At 35.9% G+C, this 24,097-nt stretch overlaps 1 protein-coding gene across 5 annotated transcripts in view; it reads right to left on the reverse strand.

Annotated features, from left to right (window-relative positions):
- NMD3 (NMD3 ribosome export adaptor) overlaps positions 1-24,097 on the reverse strand; it is a 46,456-nt gene that overhangs the window by 14,918 nt on the left and 7,441 nt on the right. For all 5 annotated transcript variants that reach the window (XM_066241374.1, XM_066241375.1, XM_066241373.1 and 2 more), the window contains 7 exons: positions 22,755-22,835; positions 14,680-14,808; positions 14,314-14,404; positions 6,507-6,585; positions 5,223-5,319; positions 2,667-2,784; positions 1,069-1,214 (listed from right to left, as the gene is read on the reverse strand). In XM_066241374.1, the coding sequence (XP_066097471.1) occupies positions 1,069-1,214; positions 2,667-2,784; positions 5,223-5,319; positions 6,507-6,585; positions 14,314-14,404; positions 14,680-14,808; positions 22,755-22,835 (741 nt within the window). The remainder of the gene's footprint in view (positions 1-1,068; positions 1,215-2,666; positions 2,785-5,222; positions 5,320-6,506; positions 6,586-14,313; positions 14,405-14,679; positions 14,809-22,754; positions 22,836-24,097) is intronic.

The following is a 24,097-nucleotide window of genomic DNA, read 5'->3' on the forward strand; positions in this document are numbered from 1 at the left end:
GGGATCACAGACATGAGCACATAGTTACTGGCTTGATTGAGCAAGGGGTCACTGGCTCGGCTGGAGTCTCACGGTCAAGGCACATATGAGAAAGCAATCAATGAAACTCTTCTGAAGGAGTTTCCACTGGCTAAATTTTGGGTAATTTGAGAAAGAGGGAGGAAAGCAGGGAGGGAGAGAGGGAGGAAGGGAGGCCAGCTCGTAATAAGGGGAAAATATCATAATATTACAATAGAGAGATCAGGCTATCAGTGAAATAGCCAAATGTTACCTGTCTGTTGATATACTACAGAAAGTACACAGCATCATCACTGAAATGTTGTGGTCAACAATAATTAACATAAATTTGAGCAAGGCTTTAGATCTACTTTCCAGTTTTAAGGTTAAGAGATTAAGTAGCAAGTTAAATGATATCTTGAGGAAACAATGAGAAAGATCCACAACATAAATGCCCTGGTTGCCTTCAGAGGTTGGTATCATGAAAAATAAGGGAGGGAGCTATTAGTAAATAAAAGATTTAAGACATATAACATTCACATTCAATGTATGGTCCCTAAATAGATACTAGGTTTAAACAATCCATAAAAAGTACAGTGGGACAAAAGAGAAAATTTTAATATAAAAGATAATGTTTATATTGTATGTATGATAATACTTTGATTAGGTAAAAAATATCATCATATCTCAGAAATGTAAACTGATATATTCAGTATGTAGTGATAATACAGCTTATATTTGATTCAAATGTTTGAAAACTTTTAACAAGTCAAAAAAGGTTAGCTTGTTACTTGGTCCTTCTGTACAAAAGCAAGAAAATGCTTTTCCATAATAATAAACATTTTAAAAAATGTTTTCACATTAAACAAAAAAATAAACTTCCCAGATAGTGTAAGTCTGATAATTTTCACCACAATGACCGTATGTTACAAACAAGCAACACACAAACATGAAAGGTATCTGTAAGCTAGTGTGGTGCTAGTTTTATTTGTAAACACCATCTTAGAATTACCAGGACCAAAACAGTAAATTGGAAAAGAAAAAAAAAAAGGTGTGCAGTATAGAACATACCTTTTTTGATATTATTCCAGCACCTGCTTTGCGTTTTAGGTCTCGAACGATGCTGCAATCCATCACTATAAATTCTTCCAGCTGTTTGGGATGGCATAAACTGCTGAAAGGGTGACCCCAGAAAGTGCTCCCATCAATATCTGCAACTAAGAATAAACACAGACTATTAAAGAACAAGAGAAATGAAGTATTTTGTAAGTCAACAAACATAAAAAGAAGAAAAAATTTAATATATACAAACTGGGATACATCAGACCAACAGAAACCACTGTGGCAACTCAGGCTCTAGAGCGAGCACTTATTACTATAAATCAACCCAACCTTCTCACAGCACAAAAGAAATATCAGGTGTCAAATATATATATATATTTTTGAAAAATTTTTCCATTGATTTGAGAGAGAGAGAGAGAGAGAGAGAGAGAGAGAAGAGCATCAACTCGTTTCACTCAGTTGTTCCATTTCATTGTGTACTTAGGCTTCTCATATGTGCCCTGATCAAGGCTTGAACCCACCACCTCTGGAACACCAATCTGATGCTTTACCCACTGTACCACCCAGCCAGGGCCTGAAATATATCTTAAGTATACTGCTTACAAAAATTAGGGAATATTTCAAAATGAATATGAAGCGACAAAAAAAAAAGCATTTGATTTTTTTTTAATTAAATAAGAATATCAGAAAAGCAAACAAGTCAAAGAAAGTTGTTTGTGCAAATGAGATACAAAACCAACTTTTATTTCATTGGTGAAAATGCACTGTGCAAAAGGACTGGAGTATCTGCACCTTTCCTGATTCCCTCATTTTTGTGAGCAGTCATTAGAACACCATAGAGCTAAGTGCCTTTAATACAAATTTAAATCCAATTAGTTGTATAGCAGTTTCCTGTGCTGGCACTTTATTTTAGAAACATCAGTCATCTTAGGTACTTAGTTTACGGAAAATAAAGTTTTATCTAACAGGCAGTCGTCCCAATTTTGTAAAAAAAAAAAAAAGACCTCTGACTGATGAATTATAATCTAACAGAAAAGGATGGTAAATGACTTCCTAGAAAATAGCAAAATAAAGCCATTTTATAAAAGAAAACTTATATTACAGGAAATAAAAAGTAAAAACGATCAAGAAATAGGAAATGCAAACAAGTACTGAGAAGACACCTATCAATACAGGGTCTTCTTTAAAAAATAGTTTTTATCAAGGGAATGTTAAAATTATGTATAGCAATGATAAAAGTAGTTAAAATTCACTTTAAACTAAATGTTCTACTGGATTATAAAGAGTTAAATATCCCAAACTTTAAAATATTTGCCATACACTGAAATTTGGCAGCATACTTAAATATTAGTCACAAAAGTAAAATGAGATAGTCAATTGCAGTAAATAAATGGCATAAAGCTAGTAAATTTTTAAAAGTTCACAGAAGTAAAAAAGTTTCTTCAAGTAAAAAATACAAGAGTAACTTATCAAAAGCTTAAAAAATTAGTGTTTTATAAGAACTAGCTTTTCATAACAATATTATTGAAAATGTTTGATGCAATTAATAACAAAGTATTACCACTTGCCAGACAGAACAGTCAAGGCAAACAGTTCCTAAAATTTACCTTGTAGGGTGTTTGGGTCTATGAGATGGATGGTGCTGGTTACGCGTATACACACACAAATCTGGTTCACATTTCCCAGGCTTTGTGCCAATTTTGGAGACAGACAAACAACATTATCCTAGGTACAAGAACTAACATTTAGAGTGAAGCAAACCCTACAGAACAGTCTCCAAAAAACACTCACCAAAGTTACCCTGATCTGTGTTCATCTGACCAGACCAAAACATTAAATTTTTAATTCTATGTATCAACAAAGGGTCTAAACAAAATCATCTTTAGAAAACAGAAAATAAGCTATAACTTCTTAAAATGGGGATATTTGTCTTAATAAAAATTCTTAAAAAATTTTTCCATATCTTATTCACCAAGCTATTGTGTATTTCAATTTTATTGAAGTGTGAATGCTTATTATTCTATGTTAATAGTGTACACTCTAAGCAAAGTATAAGGTCTATCGGAAAGTTCTGTCCATTTTTGGAATAAAACAAAATACAAATTTTTCTTACTGTCAATAAATTTTATTAAGTAATATAATTGCCATTATTATTAATGATTTCTTGCCAGCATGAGGGCAATTTGTATATCCCATTTTTGAAAAATGTTTTATCTTTTGATGCGAAAAATTGAACCAGTGCTTGTTTGATATTTTCTTCATTTTTGAATTTGTTGCCCTTCAAAAAATTTTGTAAGGACAAAAACCAGTGATAGTCGGAGGGTGCTAAGTCCGGGGAATATGGTGGATGCGACAGACATGCTTCTGTAGCATTTCTTCCTTGTTGAAATTTGTAAAAATTACAGTGGCGTAAATGAACTTTATCAGTAGCCATGGGTACACTATCGCTTCACACATAAGACTGTGAATCAACTCTGTTTTAGTTAATTTGTTATGTCAGTATGTATACATTAAGTGATAAAAATAGAGAGGCACACATGCACCAAATAAACGTGCTTACGTGTCGAAACTTGTTGTGATAGAAATGGACAGAACTTTCCGGTAGACCTTATATTAAACATCAGAAAAAGAGTGACTTTCTAAATCTACTTGTGACTTCTTTCAATCTCCATTAAAAACAAATTTCAGGAGAGCCACATTTCTCTTTCCTGGGTATATGTAACAATATATACTCAAATGTTCAATGCCCCCAAGAGCATACCTCTATGTGTACATTGGAAATACAACCAATAATGGGGTTATCTGTTTTTAAACGGTATTAAAATATAGTATAAAAGAATCTGAATTCTATTTTAAGCTGTATTTATTTGCAATCATAGGCTTCTCCACTGAAAGGACATTCTGTCCAGTCCCTTCTTTAACTTAGTCAAGAGTCTCCCAAGGATTAAAGATACTCCTTTACACAGTGTATGCATCCAGTTACTTGCATGAATCACTCAGAAGCACTTAATATGCAAAGTCTTAAATATTCCCTAACACCTAGATTTATATTTGCCAGGCTCTGTGCCAGTTAAATGTTCAGTTTTATACCAGGAATTTTAAAATATGCCCCTCAGGCCGAATTTATTCCATACCCATTTTTATAGTTTTGCTGGGACACATCCTCAGCCATTCATTTATCTATGGCTATTTTGTGCCACAGCAAAAGAATTGAGTAGTTGCACCAGAGACTATATGGCTTGAAAGTTGAAAATATTTACTACCTGGCCCTTTAGAGAAAACTCTGCTGACTGTGCTTTAAGCCATCATTTCACCACTGATACTGTACTACATCATAAAAAGTGGTAACAGCTTTAAAGCTTAAGAGTCAAAGACCTAGGTACAAATCATTTTCTAGTTATGTAACTTTGATCAAGTCATCTAACATCCCCAAGTTTCAATTTCCTTATCTTCAAAATGATAATATAATTTACTCCAGCTATTGTGAGACATAAAGAAATGAAATATACTCAAGTACTTGGATATTAATAACTTATACAGAAGGCTCACAATAAATTATGGCACTTATCAGTGATTTAAATATCAACATATAAGTTCCTATATGACAGAGACCTTTAGATGCATAAACCATAACCCACAGCCTTCTATAGAGTAGATCCTCAACTAGTCATTAAATTTTAATCCATTTAGGTTTTTCAAGCAGTCTTACCTAGCACAATTAAATGAAATGATAACCTACACTTTAAGTGTTGTTCAGATTATGTTTTTAAATCACAGAAATGACTGTAGGTCTCATTTCCACAATACTGTTTTCATCATGCCAAAATCCAGTTCAAAAGTGGTTCACTGATATTTATTTTAATGTCATTTCCTGTATTCAAAGTTTCATAGAACTGTCATGTGTCCACATTTTAAGAAATATGGACATTAAAAAACTGAAACAAGCCTTTTAATTAGTATACCAAAATAAAGGTGCCAACTTTAAACATAATTACTTTTTAACATCTTTTTAACATGGCTGAGTATATTAGAAATCATTTAAGAAAGTTATTCTACATTTTTAACCAAGCCCAGAAGAAAACCAGGAGCTAATAATTACATATAAACCAATTAATTGCTTGTACTCTTTTATAGACATGGATTAATTAAATATGAAAAAGTACCTTGCATATAGGAACAATTTCCACAGAAAAAGTGCTCTTGTAATTGTATGTGTTATTATGGATATCCTGAGAGATCAGTCTCTGTGAGGCTTTGTATCTATTAAGAGAAAAAGTTGACAGTAATAAAAAGACAAATGCCTTATTTGTAGTCTTGGAATATCAATTTTCATCAAATCAAATCATCACTGTCAAAAGTATGAAAAAGCTTCCTGTTGTCTACTATGATAAATCTAATTTCATCCACTTAAATTACAAGCCTTTGCCAATATGACTACAACCTATTTTCAACTTTATCTACTAAAGACTTCTAAAACATGCCCTTGGTTCAAACCAATCTTATATACAGCATCCTTTAAAAGCTAAACTAAGGCCCTAGCCAGACAGCTTGGTTGGCTGGGTGTTGTCTTGAAGAGCAGAGGTTGCTGGTTCAATCCCCAGTCAGAGAACATACAGGAACAGCTCCTTTCTCTCTGTGTCTCTCTCCTTGCCTCTCTCAAATATATGAATGAATGAATACTAAACTAATACCCCCAAGTCTTTATTCACACTAATCTCATTTTTTCAATATAAACTGTACCTTTTTTTTTTTTTTTACAGGGACAGAGAGAGAGTCAGAAAGAGGACTAGACAGGGACACAGACAGGAACAGAGAGATGAGAAGCATCAATCATCAGTTTTTCGTTGTGACACCTTAGTTGTTCATTGATTGCTTTCTCATATGTGCCTTGACCACGAGCCTTCAGCAGACCGAGTAACCCCTTGCTCGAGCCAGCGGCCTTGGGTCAAAGCTGGTGAGTTTTTTGCTCAAGCCAGATGAGCCTGTGCTCAAGATGGTGACCTCAGGGTCTCGAACCTGGGTCCTTCCACATCCCAGTCTGACACTCTATCGACTGCGCCACTGCCTGGTCTAAACCATACCTTTGAAAATTTCCCATTTTAGGAGCTTAAGTCCTTCCTCGTCTATAAAGTTTCTAACCAAAGCCCTCTACCCCCATCTTTCTTTTCTCTTATTTAAAAGAATTCAATCAATGATCTGGCACTACTGTGCTTATCATCACAAAGTGAGGTCTACATCCCTCAAGTGATTCTTACATGCTCTTAGGCTAATACTTCCCTTCCCTTAAAGAGACTAAAACCAATAGATGTTTACTAATTGTGTAAGTATTCCTACTACAATTTTAAATATTTTAACACAAGAGAGTTGTCTCAGTCTGAAGGATGTATGTTACCTAGATCTACTTCCAGCTCCTTGGACATAATCTTACATTTAGGTTCAGAACATACCTACAGGGAACTGTACATTGAAGAAATTCTACCATCTTCTGTGCATGCTGCTTTGAAGAATAATAGAAATCCAAACCATCTTTAAAAAAAAAAAAAGCCACATGAAAACAATTCTGCATAATGAGATTTTCCTCTACTAACTATGTAACAAATTATCAAATTAAAATATCAAATTATCATAAAATATAGCCACAACAACTAAAGATATATCACTTAAGACTTGTTTAACAAAATCAGACAAATGCGAACAAAAGAAAAAAGATTCACAATTTTAATGTCAAACAAATAATATTCAAAGTCAAGGGGGAGAGGAGGGAAAAACACTAAACAGAACTTAGAAGGTCATTTTATGTAATAAGTGGAACAATGTATGAAGAAGACAATAAAAATGAACTGAGATGCAGAAACAAAACCTATTAAAAAGAAGAAATTAACAAATGTTAATACATGCACAATCAATGTGGGTGACTAGTGTAACACCACCAAAACCAAAATAACCACACTGACCAAAAATAAGGATTCATAGAACTTTAATAACCATTAAAATTAATTCAATTGAGATTACAGAACACGGTCCCAAGAAAAAAAAACCATACAATTTTTAAAAATTCAAAGATTCAAAAAAAACTTCAATAATTTCCAAACAGTAGAAATTACTGCAGACATTATCCTATCACAATGCAACAGCATTAAAAATCAGCAACAAAAGCATAACTAAAACCAAAACTGTCTGCTAAGGAATGTTTAGAAATATTCTTCCACACAACTCTGCTAACTAGTAAAATAAAATAACTCACAATGGGCAAAACTATTTTAAGGATAAACAAATTTATTGGGAACATTACACTTCCCAATTTTAAAACTCAGTAACTTTAAGTAATCAAGACAGTGTGATACAACCTGAGAATAAATTTATGGAACAGATTCGAGAATCCAGAAATAAACCTTTACATTTAGAGACAACAGATCTTTGTTGACAAAGGATTCGTGGCAATTCACTGGGAAAAAAATAATCTTTACCCTGGGAAATCAGGATATTCACACAAAAAAGATGAATTTAGACCCTTCTCTCATACCAATACACAAAAAGTAACTCAAAAGGGTTATTAACTCAAAGCCTAAATATAAGAGCTAAAACAATAAAACATTTAAAAGAAATACAGAAGAAAATCTTGATTAGATATGAGTTCTTAAACATAACACCAAAACCACAAAAAGATAAAAGAAAATATGGCAAACTGGACTTGAAAATTTAAAACTTCTGCAATCCCAAAGATACCATTAAGTATAGACCTCATACTTCTTGATTTCAAAATATATTATAAAGCTACAGAAATCAAAACAGTATGGCACAGACAAAAAGACAGTCATATAGACCAGAGTTTTCTGTCAGAAATTTCTTTCTGGTCCACGAAAGAATTAACCACCCTGATGTTGTACGAAGATTACAGACCCAACGATCTTAGTCAAATTCCCTTATGCTCAGGTTGATTTTGGTCTTAGTGGTCCCCTAAACAATTCTATTTTCATAGGTTCCCAAGTGTAAAAAGGTTGAAAACCACTACACCAATGCAACATAACAGAGAGCCTAGATATCAAACCACACATTTACAGTGAACTAATTTTAAACAAAGGGGCCAAGAATATACAGTGGTGAAAGAAAAGTCTCTTCAATAAATGATACTGGGAAAACTGGATACCCATATGCATAAGAGTGAAACAGAATGTTGTCTTAAACCACATACACAAATAAACTAAACACAACTTAAGACCTGAAACTATAAAATTCCTAGAAGAAAACATAGGAAAACCTTCATAACTGGTTTTAGCAACGACTTCAAGCATACGACACCAAAAGCAAAGGCAACAAAAACAGTTGGGACTACATCAAACTAAGAAGCTTCTGAACAGCAAAAAAGAAAAAAAACATGGTGGAAAGACAATTTACAAAATAGAAGAAAAAGTTACAAACCATTTATCAGAAAAGGGTTAATCTCCAAAATATATTAGGAAGTCCTACTACTCAATAGAATAGCAAAAAAACAAATAAACCCACTAAAATGTGGGCAGAGGAACTGGACATTTCTCTAAAGCCAAGTATATGAAAAATGCTCAGTGTGACTAATAAGCAAAATGCAAATCAAAACCACAATGAGATACAAAAAAGTAACCCACAATGAGAAATAAAATTATTACTGTTAACAGATAATTGTTTATCTAGAAAATCAAGATTATCAACTGTAAAACTTAGTGATATTAAGAAATTTCAGAAAAAGCAATATATAAAATCAATAGCTTTCTACTACATTAGCAATTATGTATTAGAAAATATAACAAAAAAGCTGCTATCTGCACTAACAAATAGTACAGAACAGCTCAACACACCAGTAAGAACATTCAAAATCTTCGTGAAGAACACTATGAAATGCCACTGAAGTACAGAAAAGAACTAATTCTTTTTTGTAAATGTCATTATGCATCAAACACAGTTTTGTGCTTTACACAGATTATTTAATTCTTACAATACTACTATGAGGAAGGTGCTATTTATCCTATTTTATTGATGGAAAAACTGAGGCTCTGAGTAGTTAAATAACTTGCCTAAGGTAAGACAGCAAAACCTGGTAGGACAGAGACTCAAACCCACAAAATATGGTTCTAGAATCCATGCTTTTACTATCAACAAAGTTTTACCCCCTCCCCCCAAAAAAATTGCAACATTTTGGAAAAAAAGATTAGTAAGGGGCAACAGAATTTATATTCTCTGGTAGAAGCAGTGAAACAAAATTAAGAAGTGAGCCATGTATATAAAGGAATTTAGCTTATATAAGAATAAGGAGATACTTCAGATCAGCAAGGAAAAGACAGATTATTTGGTAGGTAGATGAGGTCAGGTTGAAAACCCAAAAGTAAAGTAAAAACTATAGCTTTTTTTTTTTTAAATAATCTTGGGAGTATAGAAGACGTTCGTCTGTAAAACAGAAAAGTCATATGCCATAGCTGTATAATTAAAAAAGAAAAAGAAAATGATAAAAGCCATTACACTACAAAAAGTACCAGCTCTCTTAGCCTCATGCTCAAACACAAGTTCTCAAATGCATGCTTTCTCTATGTATATATACATAATCCTGAATAACAGACAAAATAAATGAGGAAAAACAAATATATGAAGGACAATTCACATTAAACAAATCAATAATACACAAATAAAAATGTTAACCTGCATTAGTAATGAAGGAAATGCAAATTAAAACAAGATGCCATTATTTTCTCCATTAAAACAAAAATTAGAAACGCTAATACAATCTTATGTGGTGCTGGCAAGGTTGGGAAAAATGGAAACTCTCATAAGTGATGGGACAATAAACTGGAACTATTTTGGAAGACAATCCAACAATACATACAAAAATTTTGCATTAGTAAACTCATCTATTAATTTCAACTCTTGAACTCAATTCCACAGAAAAACCACTAAATATGGACAAACATGAGGACTTTTATTTCAATGCTGTTTGCTGCAGCAAAAAAAAAAAAAAAAAAAAAAAGAGTATCTTGTAAGCCAGGGGTCTCAAACTCAACTCAGCATGTGGGCCGCAGAGCAAGATCACAGCCGTTCGGCGGGCCGCACTAGGTCTACAAAAGGCAACTGTTACGCAACACTTTTCTCACTGCAGTTGAAAACAAAAAAAAATCAGTACAACAAGCACAATCATACATGCAGTTTACTCAGTGTCACAAAACGACCAGAAACTGTAGTTCCCATCACAACTGCTGTTAACTAAGCTAATATCTAGCTAGGATGCTAGAGAAATGAAAAATACAAGTAGGCCCCTAGGCTTACTTAATTTTATCCAAAATATTTTGAACTTCGTGGATTAGTCTGCGGGCCGCACAAAATTGTTCGGCGGGCCGCGAGTTTGAGACCCCTGTTATAAGCCAACTAATAGGAATTAATTAAATAAACACTAATGAACACACACATAATGAATTATAAATAATGAAACAGGATTATATGCAATGACATGGAAAGATTTCCAAACATGTAACATAACACGTTAGGTCACAGAAGACTACAGAATGATCCTACACAAGGGAAACCAGTGTCATCACAATGTACTAAATACAGAGCACATACTGTACTATCTTAAGGCACTACCTCTGGGAATAACATGTGGATAAAAGGGACATAGAGCCTGACCAGGCGGTGGCGCAGTGGATAAGCGTTGGACTGGGATGCGAAGGACCCAGGTTCAAGACCCCCAGGTCGCCAGTTTGAGCGTGGGCTCATCTGGTTTGAGCAAAAGCTCACCAGCTTGGACCCAAGGGTCGCTGGCTCGAGCAAGGGGTTACCCAGTCTGCTGAAGGCCCACAGTCAAGGCACATATGAGAAAGCAATCAGTGAACAGCTAGGGTGTTGCAGCAAAAAACTGATGATTGATGCTTCTCATCTCTCTCCGTTCCTGTCTGTCTGTCCCTATCTATCCCTCTGTCTCTGAAAAAATTTAAAAAAAATTTTTTTTTAAAAAAGGGACATAGAGGTCCTTTATTCAGATATACTTCCAAGTTTGAATTATTATTATGATGATTATGATGATGATTTTAAAAACAAAGTTACAGGGTTTTTTTTTTGTTTTTTGTTTGTTTTTTTTTTGAGAGAGAGAGAGGAGGAGAACAGACAGGGACAAGCAGAGAGAAAGGGAGAGAGATGAGAAGTATCAACTCATTGTGGCACCTTAGTTGTTCATTGATTGCTTTCTCTCATATGTCCCTTGACTGGGGGCTCCAGCGGAGCCAGTGACCACCTGCTCCAGCCAGGAACCTTGGGTTCAAGCCAGTGACCTTGGTTTTCAAGCCAGGCACCTTGGAGCTCAAGCCCACAACGATGGGGTCATGTTTATGATCCCATGACAAACCAGTAATCCTTCTGCTCAAGCTGGTGAGCCCCGCTCAAGCTGGCAACCTTGGGGTTTCAAATCTGGGTTCTCAGTGTCCCAGGCCAAAGATCTATAGACTGCACCACCGTCTGTTCAGGCCAAAACATTTTTTTTTTTTTAATTTTATTATTTATTTTTTTTTGTGGCAGAGACAGAGTCAGAGAGAGGAACAAGTAGGGACAGACAGGAAGGGAGAGAGATGAGAAACATCAATTCTTCATTGCAGCTCCTTAGTTATTCATTGATTGATTTCTCATATGTGCCTTGACCAGGGGGCTACAGCAGACTGAGTGACCCCTTGTTCGAGCCAGCAAACTTGGGCTCAAGCTGGTGAGCCTTGCTCAAACCAGATGATCCCGCGCTCAAGCTGGCGACCTCAGGGTCTTGAACCTGGGTCTTCCACATCCCACTCTGACACTATCCACTGCGCCACCGCCTGGTCAGGCAGGCCAAAACATTTAAATCAAACTAAGAACCACTGGGGGGGGGGGGGGGATTAAATTTCCCTGGATAAAAATAAAAGTGTTACACCCACAACATTTTTGGTTTTGAAAGTGACTGCAAAATTAGGTACCAAAATGTAGCCAGGTCTTTTGTTACAAAAAAATTCTGTATAAGGCTAATTCTGCTAATTCTGCATGATGAACAACAGTAACCTTTTGCTTCCTTAGCTAGAATATTTGGATCTCCTTATTCATAAAACAGTTACTTAAAACAAAGTTACTCAGAACAAAGGTGTATTTTTCCTCTGGTTAGCCACAAATAGCCAGGCACTACAGAATGTTAAACAAGCAGCAAGGTTGTCTCACAGCTTCTACCACAGTATATCAAATATACTTTAAAATATGTGCCCCCTTATTTATTTTTTTTCAAAACTTGATTGACAGTAAGAGTATGCATTCTGGAACCAGATTTTGTGGGTTTGAATCCTAACCTACAGTAAGTATTTACTAAATTGTGTTTCACCGATTTAGACTGTTAACCTTATGGTCTACCAGTAATGCACTCAGGTCAGATACAAAGCTAAAAAGAGTTTCTTCAGGTGTAATAACAAATACTCCTATTTCCCTCCATTTAAGACCAAGACCATACCTCTAAGAACTTTTCTCAAGACATACATGGTAAATGATTAAGAGATGAATAAGTCACAGTAGAAATTACCATTTTAAAACAAGGAGTATAATGTAAGAATTTGGTCATTCCTTCAAAAACAGTTATGTCTAAGCCAGTACTTTAGAGACTAGATAAACAATGTACATGTCCACCAGTAGCAAGAACCATCTAAAAATATTAACTGTTAGCAAGAGATTTAAGAGTTTGCTAAAAAATATTTATGTCTGCCTGACTGGTGGTGGTGGCAGTAGATTGAGCAGCAGCCTGGTTTGAAAACCCAAGGTCACAGGCTAGAATGCAGACTTGTCAGCTTGAGCACAAGATCATCAACATGATCCCAAGGTCACTGGCTTGAACCCAAGATCATTGGCTTGAACAAGAGGTCACTGGCTCAACTTAAGCCCCTGGTCAAAGTACATATGAGAAGCAATCAATAAACTAAAGCAACTACAAGTTGATGCTACTCAACTCTCTCCTCCCCACCTCTCTCCCTTCCTGTCACCCTCTCTCTCAATAAATAGAGTATTTATGTTTTATATTATTAACCATTTGAGTTGTACAAACATTCATGTACGTCCTCATGCCTCCTGACCCTCCAGAGTACGAGCATAACAAAAAATTTTCTTTTAAAAATGTGTAAGGCAACATTACAAAAAGACAAATGTATGTTCTTCTTGTTTCCATAAATTGGTTATCAAACAAACATGATTTTAAGTTAATAAAACTGTAACTGAAGTAATTTTATTTTTTGGAAAAAATTCATTCCTGGGAGTCAGCAAGCATAAAAAAAACTCACTACTCAAAGGGTTAAATAGTCACCCATCATCTAGTTGTAGAAGTAAGCTATATTATCAACAGCAAGTGCTAAGAATATGCCCTAAAGAGCCATTATAAAATAATGCAAAAATTTTAAATTCCATCTTCAAGAAATCTAATTATACCATTTGTATATCATTATTTATTATCAGTTATTCTGATTTAATATACCCATAATAAATGCCTCTAGGAATATAAAAAACAAAATATTACAGAACTTAAGAGATCTCAAATATAACTTTCTTCCAATCAGAAACTGATCTCTACATAAAACAAGTTTTTGATGAATTTTCTATCATAGCACTTTATATTCCATTAATGTAGTTACTAAATTACTAATCTGCTAACTACTTAGTATATATTAAAAAAGGGTTTTTTTATTATTTTTTAGAGAGAGAGGAAGGGAGAGCAGGAAGAAAAGAGGGGAAGACAAAAGAGGGGGAGAGGGGGAGGGAGGGGGAGAGAGAGGGAGAGAGCAGAGGAGTGAAGGGGAGAGAGAGGAGGAGTGAAAGGGAGAGAGGAGGAAGGGAGGTGGGGAGGGCAACAGGGAGGGAGGGGGAAGAGAAATATCATTTGCTATTCAGCTTAGTTACGTATTCATTGATTGGTTCTTATATGTACCCAGACAGGGGATCAAACCTGCAACCTTGGTGTATCCAGACGATGCCCCAATCAACTACTCAGTGTATATTCAAATTAAAATAGAAAAAATGTAAAATTCAATTTCTCAGTTGCATTAGCCACATTTCAAGTATCCAACAGCCACATATGGCTCATGGCTACCATACTGGACAGTGCAGATAAAGAACTAAGACTTTTTTCTTCCTAACAAAGTTCTTTTGAACAGTACTATTCTAGATATTATCAGAAAAGATGAAAGACTCCTTAGGTCAGCTGAAATAAAATACTGACATCATTTCAAATGCTTTTACATTTTAACTCACCATGAATCTCTTTGATACGAAGTGTATTCTGATGCATTCCATATTTCAAAATTAACTGTTCCAGATAGTAGAAAGTTTTTTTGTACAAAGTCTAAACATAAATGCATTATTAGATTAATAGATGAAATGCAATACAAGCCACTACAGATATAGCACACTGATTTTTAAAACTAAAATAATCTTCAAAGATGATCTAAAATGTGATAGTAATCTATTTCTAAAGATGAATGCTCCAGGGACGTAGGCTATCCCTGGTGCACAAAAGATTTGGAAAAAGGGACAAAAAAGGAGGTTTTATTAGCTATTTATGACTGACAAAGACGAAATACAAGCTGAGGGATTCACTCAGCATCTTTCTCTCATTACCTTTTGCCTAACTTGGACCACAGCCTTCCAGAAATCCTTAGCTTCTACCCTGTGGCAATCTCCACACATCTGGGGCTGAACCACATAATCCACCACAAACACTTGCTGAAGGATGGCACCATTCATTACCTGATTAAAAAAAAAAAAAAATCACTCCCTTCATTCTCTCCTGTTAAACATTTTTCTTAAAAGAAGACACTTTAATATTTAAGTCAGGAGTGACGTCACGGAAATGGCGCCGTGAGCAGCGCGTCCGACAGATCTCCCCAAAATAACAACAAATTTATCAACTAGAAACAGAAAAATTTATCCTCGGAGCATTCCGGAGTTCCACACAAACTGAAAGGGAAAGGACTGTTATCACTTGAATCTGAGAGAGAGGGTGTGGAGGAAGCTACCCCAGGGACGTTCATTCAAGCCACGGAGGGAGTGCGCCTGTGGAGAGTCAGCCCACACTCAGGAGCGGCGAGCAGCCGCCGGCGCGCGCCTGGTCCGGTTGCAGAGCGAGCACCGCTAAGGTTCCCAGCGGCCCGAGCACTGCGAGTGAGAGTCCCCAGCCACCGGTGCCCGGAGCACCCCATTCGCGCGCGTGCCCTGGGCATTCCACGCACCCAGAGCGCCATACTGGCCTGCACACCCACGGTGCGCCCCAGCCGCCAGCAGCGGGGCAAGCGGGAGAGGCGCCAAGGCGGTCTTCCCTACTTGGGAGATTCTCTCCGTGGGTGGGGCACCTCACCCAGCCATTCAGCTAACAATCAAGCGTTGGGGGAGGGGCGCGCAGGCACCTGAAATACCTTCGGGAGCACAGCTGCAGACCCAATCACTGAAATTAGCTTAACCCATGAAATCTGCGCACCCTCGGTTCTAATTGATAAGATCTCTCTCAGTTCAGCGATCCAAGACAAGAGGCGTGATATTTTTTAGTGCCTCTCGCTAAAGGGGCGGGGGCAACTTCTGATTGATAGAGCCTCCATATTCAGAGATAAACGCTAACAAGAGGGACTTGGCAGATAATAAGATCTATACTACACTAGTCGCAAGCAGAGACTAGTGCCTCTTCTTCCCTGCAAAAACAGGCTACAAAGTGTGGAAAGCCTGGGTTGAGTGGTCCAACTGAATGCTAGGCACGGAACAGTCACCTTGACAACAATTGACTCCCACCCCCGCCTGATTACACTGGAGGCTCTGACTGCCAGAGCCTTTCCCAAAGCCTTGCACTGAGTGGGGATAGAGTGGGGATTTCCCAGCTCTTTGAGCCTCTTACTCCCCAGGCAGAAGCAGTGGCAGCCTTATAGCTGGATCACCAGGCTGCTAATTCAGGAAGGGGGAACTAGGAGAGAGACTCCAGGAAAGAAAACTCTCTCATCGTTGGACCCTGCAAACGCCAACAAGCCTTGACTACCAGCAAGACTAAAGCCAATTATATGAGATTGCCATAGAATCCCATCAACTGCAAATCCCTACCTAAGTGTGACACAGGGGCAGAGCCTGGGGTACAGAGTCATCGACCAGGAAGAGGGAGAGAAAAGAAAAAGGAAGAAGTTAACCTCTCAAAATCAAGAAAAATCCACAGACTTTATAACTTGTTCCACTAATTTTTTTGTTGTTGTTGTTTGTTTCTTCTATCTTATTGCCTTTATTATTATTATTTCTATTTCCTCCACCTCGGTCCTCCTATTCTCTGCCCATCTTATGCTTTCCTTTTCTTGAACTACACTACCCATGAGTGTTACATTTTATTTCTCTTCTTCATCCTCACCCTCCTGTAAGGTTATACTTCAAAACACTTAACTATCACTCTTTCCTCTTTTGTTTTTTTTTGTTTTGCTTTATTTTGTTTTTTCTCTTCCTTTTTTTTTTTCTTCCTTCGTTTTTCTCTTTTTCTTATTTTTTCCTATCTATTCGTTTTTTCTTTTCTCGTTTTACTTTCCTTCCACTTAATCCTCAATCACGAACAAATTAGTTAATTTGGGACTCAAGGTTTTTTTTTTTTTGGCTTTATTTTTCTTTTTCGCTTTTGTTTTTGTTTTTTTGTTTGTTTATTTTTGTGGCATTTTGGGTACTTTTTACGTTGCTTTTTAACTCACTAGCATTCCTCCCAACCCAAGCTCTCCATTGTATTTAGTCTTCACTCCACTTAATACAACAGATTTTTACTTATTATTTTTACTTTTTTCTTCTTTATTATTCTTTTTTTTCCTCTTTTTTTCTGGTTCCCTCTGATCCCTCTAATAGGAAGGCCTATTAGATTATCATCAGATTTCTCAGCAGAAACTCTACAAGCTAGAAGAGAGTGGACCCCAATATTTAAAGCCCTGAAAGAGAGGAACTTTCAGCAAAGAATACTATACCCATCAAAGCTATCCTTCAAGTACGAAGGAGATATAAAAACATTCACAAATACAGAAAAGATGAGAGAATTTATCAGCAGAAAGCCCCCACTCCAGGAAATACTAAAGGGGGTTTTCCAACCAGATTCAAAGAACAAAAGAAAACAACACCACAAGTAACAGCTCCACCAAGAACACAATAAAACCAAACTTAAACTGTGACAACAAAGGAAAAAAAGGGGGGAGAGGATGGAGATTAACAGTAGCAAAGGACGATGAAGTACAGAAATACTCATAAGATAGGGTACTACAATGAATATGGTAGGTACCCTTTTCATTACTTAATGGTAACCACCCTTGAAAAAACCACCACAAAAACACTTGACTTAAAGGTAGCAACAGAGGAAAGAAGTATGGAACACAAACAAACAAAAACAAATGATAGAAAAACAAAAGAGAAGAATCAAACAAGATATAAAACTAACAGAAAGCAATTTATAAAATGGCAGTAGGGAACCCACAAGTGTCAATAATTACACTAAATGTAAATGGATTAAATGTACCAATAAAAAGACACAGAATAGCAGAATGGATTAAAAAAGAAAATCCAACTATATGCTGCCTACAAGAAACACATCTAAGCAACAAGGATAAAAACAAATTCAAAGTGAAAGGCTGGAAAACAATACTCCAAGCAAACAACACCCAAAAAAAAGCAGGTGTAGCAATACTCATATCTAATAATGCTGACTACAAGATAGAAAAAGTACTCAGAGACAAAAATGGTCATTTCATAATGATTAAGGGGAAGTTGAATCAAGAAGACATAACAATCCTTAATATATATGCACCAAACCAAGGAGCACCAAAATATATAAGACAGCTACTTATTGACCTTAAAACAAAAACTGACAAAAATACAATCATACTTGGAGACCTCAATACACCGCTGACGGCTCTAGATCGGTCATCCAAACAGAGAATCAATAAAGATAAAGTGTCCTTAAACGAAATACTAGAACACCTGGATATGATAGACATCTACAGGACACTTCATCCCAAAGTGACAGAGTATACATTTTTCTCTAGTGTACATGGAACATTCTCAAGAATTGACCATATGTTGGGCCACAAAGACAATATCAGCAAATTTAGAAAAATTGAAATTGTACCAAGCATATTTTCTGATCATAAAGCCCTGAAACTAGAATTCAACTGCAAAAAAGAGGGGGAAAAACCCACAAAAATGTGGAAACTAAACAACATACTTCTAAAAAATGAATGGGTCAAAGAAGAAATAAGCGCAGAGATCAAAAGATATATACAGACAAATGAAAATGAAAATACGACATATCAGAATCTCTGGGATGCAGCAAAAGCAGTAATAAGAGGAAAGTTCATATCACTTCAGGCCTATATGAACAAACAAGAGAGAGCCCAAGTAAACCACTTAACTTCACACCTTAAGGAACTAGAAAAAGACGAACAAAGACAACCCAAAACCAGCCAAAGAAAGGAGATAATAAAAATCAGAGCAGAAATAAATGAAATAGAGAACAGAAAAACTATAGAAAAAAATCAATAAAACAAGGAGCTGGTTCTTTGAAAAGATCAACAAAATTGACAAACCCTTGGCAAGACTCACCAAGGAAAAAAGGCATAGGACTCAAATAAATAAAATCCAAAATGAAAGAGGAGAGATCACCACAGACATCATAGATATACAAAGAATTATTGTAGAATACTATGAAAAATTATATGCCACCAAATACAACAATCTAGAAGAAATGGATAAATTCCTAGAACAATACAACCTTCCTAGACTGAGTCATGAAGAAGCAGAAAGCCTAAACAGACCAATCAGCAGGGAGGAAATAGAAAAAACTATTAAAAACCTCCCCAAAAATAAAAGTCCAGGCCCAGACGGTTATACTAGTGAATTCTATCAAACATTCAAAGACTTGGTTCCTATTCTACTCAAAGTCTTCCAAAAAATTGAAGAAGAAGCAATACTTCCAAACACATTCTATGAGGCCAACATAACCCTCATACCAAAACCTGGCAAGGATGGCACAAAGAAAGAAAACTACAGACCAATATCTCTAATGAATATAGATGCTAAAATACTAAACAAAATACTGGCAAACCGAATACAACAACATATTAAAAAAATAATACATCATGATCAAGTGGGATTCATCCCAGAATCTCAAGGATGGTTCAACATACGTAAAACGGTTAACGTAATACACCATATCAACAAAACAAAGAACAAAAACCACATGATCTTATCAATAGATGCAGAAAAGGCTTTTGATAAAATACAACACAATTTTATGTTTAAGACTCTCAACAAAATGGGTATAGAAGGAAAATATCTCAACATGATAAAGGCCATATATGATAAACCATCAGCCAACATCCTATTAAACGGCATAAAACTGAGGACTTTCTACCTTAAATCAGGAACAAGACAGCGTTGTCCACTCTCTCCACTCTTATTTAACGTGGTGCTAGAAGTTCTGGCCAGAGCCATCAGACAAGACAAAGAAATAAAAGGCATCCATATCAGAAAAGAAGAAGTAAAGGTATCACTTTTTGCTGATGATATGATCCTATACATCGAAAACCCGAAGGACTCCACGAAAAGATTATTAGAAACAATAAACCAATACAGTAAGGTCACAGGATACAAAATTAACATACAAAAGTCCATAGCCTTTCTATATGCCAACAATGAAATATTAGAAAACGAACTCAAAAAAATAATCCCCTTCACGATTGCAACAAAAAAAATAAAATACCTAGGAATAAACATAACAAAGAACGTAAAGGACCTATATAATGAAAATTACAAAGCATTGTTAAGGGAAATCGAAAAAGATACAATGAGATGGAAAAATATTCCTTGTTCTTGGATAGGAAGAATAAATATAATCAAAATGGCCATATTACCCAAAGCAATATACAAATTTAATGCAATTCCCATCAAAATTCCTATGAGATTTTTTAAAGAAATGGAACAAAAAATCATCAGATTTATATAGAACTATAAAAAACCCCGAATAGCCAAAACAATCCTAAGGAAAAAGAATGAAGCTGGGGGCATTACAATACCTGACTTTAAACTATATTATAGGGCCACGATAATCAAAACAGCATGGTATTGGCAGAAAAATAGACACTCAGACCAATGGAACAGAATAGAAAGCCCAGAAATAAAACCATTATGGTCAAATAATCTTTGATAAAGGGGCCAACAACACACAATGGAGAAAAGAAAGCCTCTTCAACAAATGGTGTTGGGAAAAGTGGAAAGCCACATGCAAAAGAATGAAACTCGACTACAGCCTGTCCCTGTGTACTAAAATTAATTCAAAATGGATCAAAGACCTAAATATAAGACCTGAACAATAAAGTACATAGAAGACGACATAGGTACTAAAATCATGGGCCTGGGTTTTAAAGAACATTTTATGAACTTGACTCCAATGGCAAGAGAATTGAAGGTAAAGATAAATGAATGGGACTACATCAGAATAAAAAGTTTTTGCTCAGCAAGAGAAACTGATATCAAAATAGACAGCCAACTAAATGGGAAATGATATTTTCAAACAACAGCTCAGATAAGGGCCTAATATCCAAAATTTACAAAGAACTCATAAAACTCAACAACAAACAAACAAACAATCGCATAAAAAAATGGGAAGAGGACATGAACAGACACTTCTCCCAGGAAGAGATACAAATGGTCAACAGATATATGAAAAGATGCTCAGCTTCATTAGTTATTAGAGAAATGCAAATCAAAACTACAATGAGATACCACCTCACCCCTGTTAGATTAGCTATTATCAACAAGACGGGTAATAGCAAATGTTGGAGAGGCTGTGGAGAAAAAGGAACCCTCATTCACTGTTGGTGGGACTGTAAAGTAGTACACCCATTATGGAGGAAAGTATGGTGGTTCCTCATACAACTGCAAATAGAACTACCTTATGACCCAGCAATCCCTCTACTGGGTATATACCCCAAAACCTCAGAAACATTGATACGTAAAGACACGTGTAGCCCCATGTTCATTGCAGCACTATTCACAGTGGCCAAGACATGGAAACAACCAAAAAGCCCTTCAATAGAAGACTGGATAAAGAAGATGTGGCACATATACACTATGGAATACTACTCAGCCATAAGAAATGATGACATCAGATCATTTACAGCAAAATGGTGGGATCTTGATAACATTATATGGAGTGAAATAAGTAAATCAGAAAAAAACAAGAACTACATGATTCCATACATTGGTGGAACATAAAAACGAGACTAAGAGACATGGACAAGAGTGTGGTGGTTACCAGTGGTGGGGGGAGGGAGGACATGGGAGGGAGGGAGGGAGAGAGTTAGGGGAAGGGGGAGGGGCACAGAGTACTAGATAGAGGGTTACGGAGGACAATCTGACTTTGGGCGAGGGGTATGCAACATAATTTAATGACAAAATAACCTAGACATGTTTTCTTTGAACATATGTACCCTGATTTATTAATGTCATCCCATTACCATTAAAAATTTATTAAAAAAAAAAAATATTTAAGTCAAAATCTTTTTCCATGAATGCTTTGAGAATATCAACAATAAATCAGTTAAATTTAAAGTCATAAGCATAAATTACACTACTTCAAGAAAGACACATAGGTTTAATTCATAGGATTTACTGTATTAACATTTCAAATATACCTTTAATCGAAGTGGTTGTGAGAATTTTTTTGCAGAATTTTATATCTATATACACTTGGGTATATGTATCTGTATAAAATTCATCCTTAGCAGAAAAAAAAAGACAAAATAAATAAATAAAACATTCTTAATTTAATTGTTTTCAAACATAGCCAATCATCTGAAATCACTTGGGAAGATTTTTAAACATACACGTTCCTGGGTCTCACATTCATTTGTGTCCACTTTGATTCAGTTACTGGAGTCACAATGATCAGCCAAATATTAGAAGCAGTGCCTTAGCTCATGTTTTACTCCAACCTTTTTCCTAATAAAAATAACTTTGAAAAGATTATCTCAGCCCACTAATCATAAGCAATGGCTGCAATTATTAGTGACCTGATGATCTGTTCACATGGTCCAAAAGAAAACAAAGGGTTAAAATCAAGAGTGTATTCATGACCTGTGGTGGCACAGTGGATAAAGCACTGACCTAGAACGCTGAGGTCACCGGTTCAAAACCCTGGGCTTGCCTGGTCAAATAACATATATGGGGAGTTGATGCTTCCTGCCCCTTCCCCCACTCTCTCTATATCTCCCTTTCTCTCTCTCTCTCTCTAAAAATGAATAAAATCTAAAAAGAAGCATTTAAAAAAAAAGAGTGTATTCATGTCCTTTTAAGCTGTTCAAATCAAGAAGTAACTTATCAATAGCCTCTTCCTTTAAACTATACTGCTTACAAAAATTAGGGAATATTTCAAAATGCACTTTCAAGATCAGGGAACTTGCAGACACTCCAGTTCCAGCCTTTTGTATAGTGCACTTTCACCAATGAAATAAAAGTTGGTTTTGCATCTCATTTGCATAATCAAACAACTTTCTTTGACTTGTTGTTTGCTGTTCTGTTCTTATTTAATTTAAAAAAATCAAATGCTTTTTTAAAATCACTTCATATTCATTTTGAAATATCCCCTGATTTTTGTGAGAAGTGTACATAAACTTTAACCATGCTGAGATTATGTAGCTTACCTCCTTCTGAATAGTTAGTTTAACTTTAAGTCTCTTAGAATGGGGCTCAGTCCAAACGAAGCCTGCATCTACAAGTCGGACCTTCAACAAAACACAAACAGAAAGAAATGTAAGTTCCTACCCGAGAAGACAAACATGAAAGAATAATTCATTAATAAATAAATTTCATACTGTTTAAGGAATCTGGGATTAGCATCACTACCTAACATAACCAGTAAAAAAATAAACAATTATCATGAAAGGTACAGCAACAAAAACAGCAAATAAAAGGACAATCTAATGACTTCATTAATGCAATTGACACAATTCAAGTAAAAATTAAAATACTTGCACAGGAAGGAAAAAACCTTTTTTCTAAAATAGGTATACTGTGTTTTAGACGAGATCGGGCGCGTTCAGGGTGGTATGGCTGTAGACAGGTATACTGGGTTTTAAATAGAAATTATACTTTTTAGATGACAGCAAAGATGTTGTGACCTCATCTTTGGGCATGTAGATCAGTGATTTTCAACTCTTTTGGCGGATTGGCACAATATTTCTGGCAGAAGAGCGGTTAAAGACCACTGATCAAAATAATACCATTTCTCTGACACAAAGAAGAGATTTAACAGGGAAAATATGAGGCATTTGGTTTCAGACATTTGAGTTAAAGAAGATTTATCTATGAGATATCCAAGTGAAGATGTTCAGTAGATAATAAGACATATATTTAGTCTGGAGCTCTAATGGAGAAATCTGAGCTCTATAAAAATGATTTAGGAGATATCAGTGGGCAGGCAATAATTTAATCAAGCCCTATCTGGTCTAGCAATGGGTAGTGTAGCTTCAGCACTACAGAGTAGAACTCTCCTCACACAACTAGCTCCACATGAAAACAAACCCTAGTCAGGCCACACAGGTTCAGCAGGTGAAAGGCAGCTTCTATTCTTCAGTCTCCATCTACAGGGCTCAAGAGGAAGCCCCATGGGCACTAAGACTACCTTTCCCTCAGCCTCCAACCTCCATCTGCAGGAATGGGTTCCTTGACCTCTACTTCATTTCCCAACACAGTCTCATCAAACTATCCTCAGACAACCAGGACCATTCAACTTTATTGGGCCCTTTATCCTTCTTTACCATAGTCCCAAACACCTCAGTCACCCCTCATCTTCCAAACTCCATATGGTCAACACATTCCCTATTTGTGCCATCTAACACTCTGGAACTCAACATACACTAACAAAACCTCCTGAATCCTCCATCTCTCTACTGAACATTCTCTTCACCTTCTAGAAATCTTGACTATATACATTGTTCCCTCTGCAGCTAATTAAAATAATAACTGATATTTTTCTTTCTTTCTG

The sequence above is a fragment of the Saccopteryx bilineata genome, chromosome 8, assembly GCF_036850765.1.
Source record: "Saccopteryx bilineata isolate mSacBil1 chromosome 8, mSacBil1_pri_phased_curated, whole genome shotgun sequence".
Classification (NCBI taxonomy): domain Eukaryota; kingdom Metazoa; phylum Chordata; class Mammalia; order Chiroptera; family Emballonuridae; genus Saccopteryx; species Saccopteryx bilineata.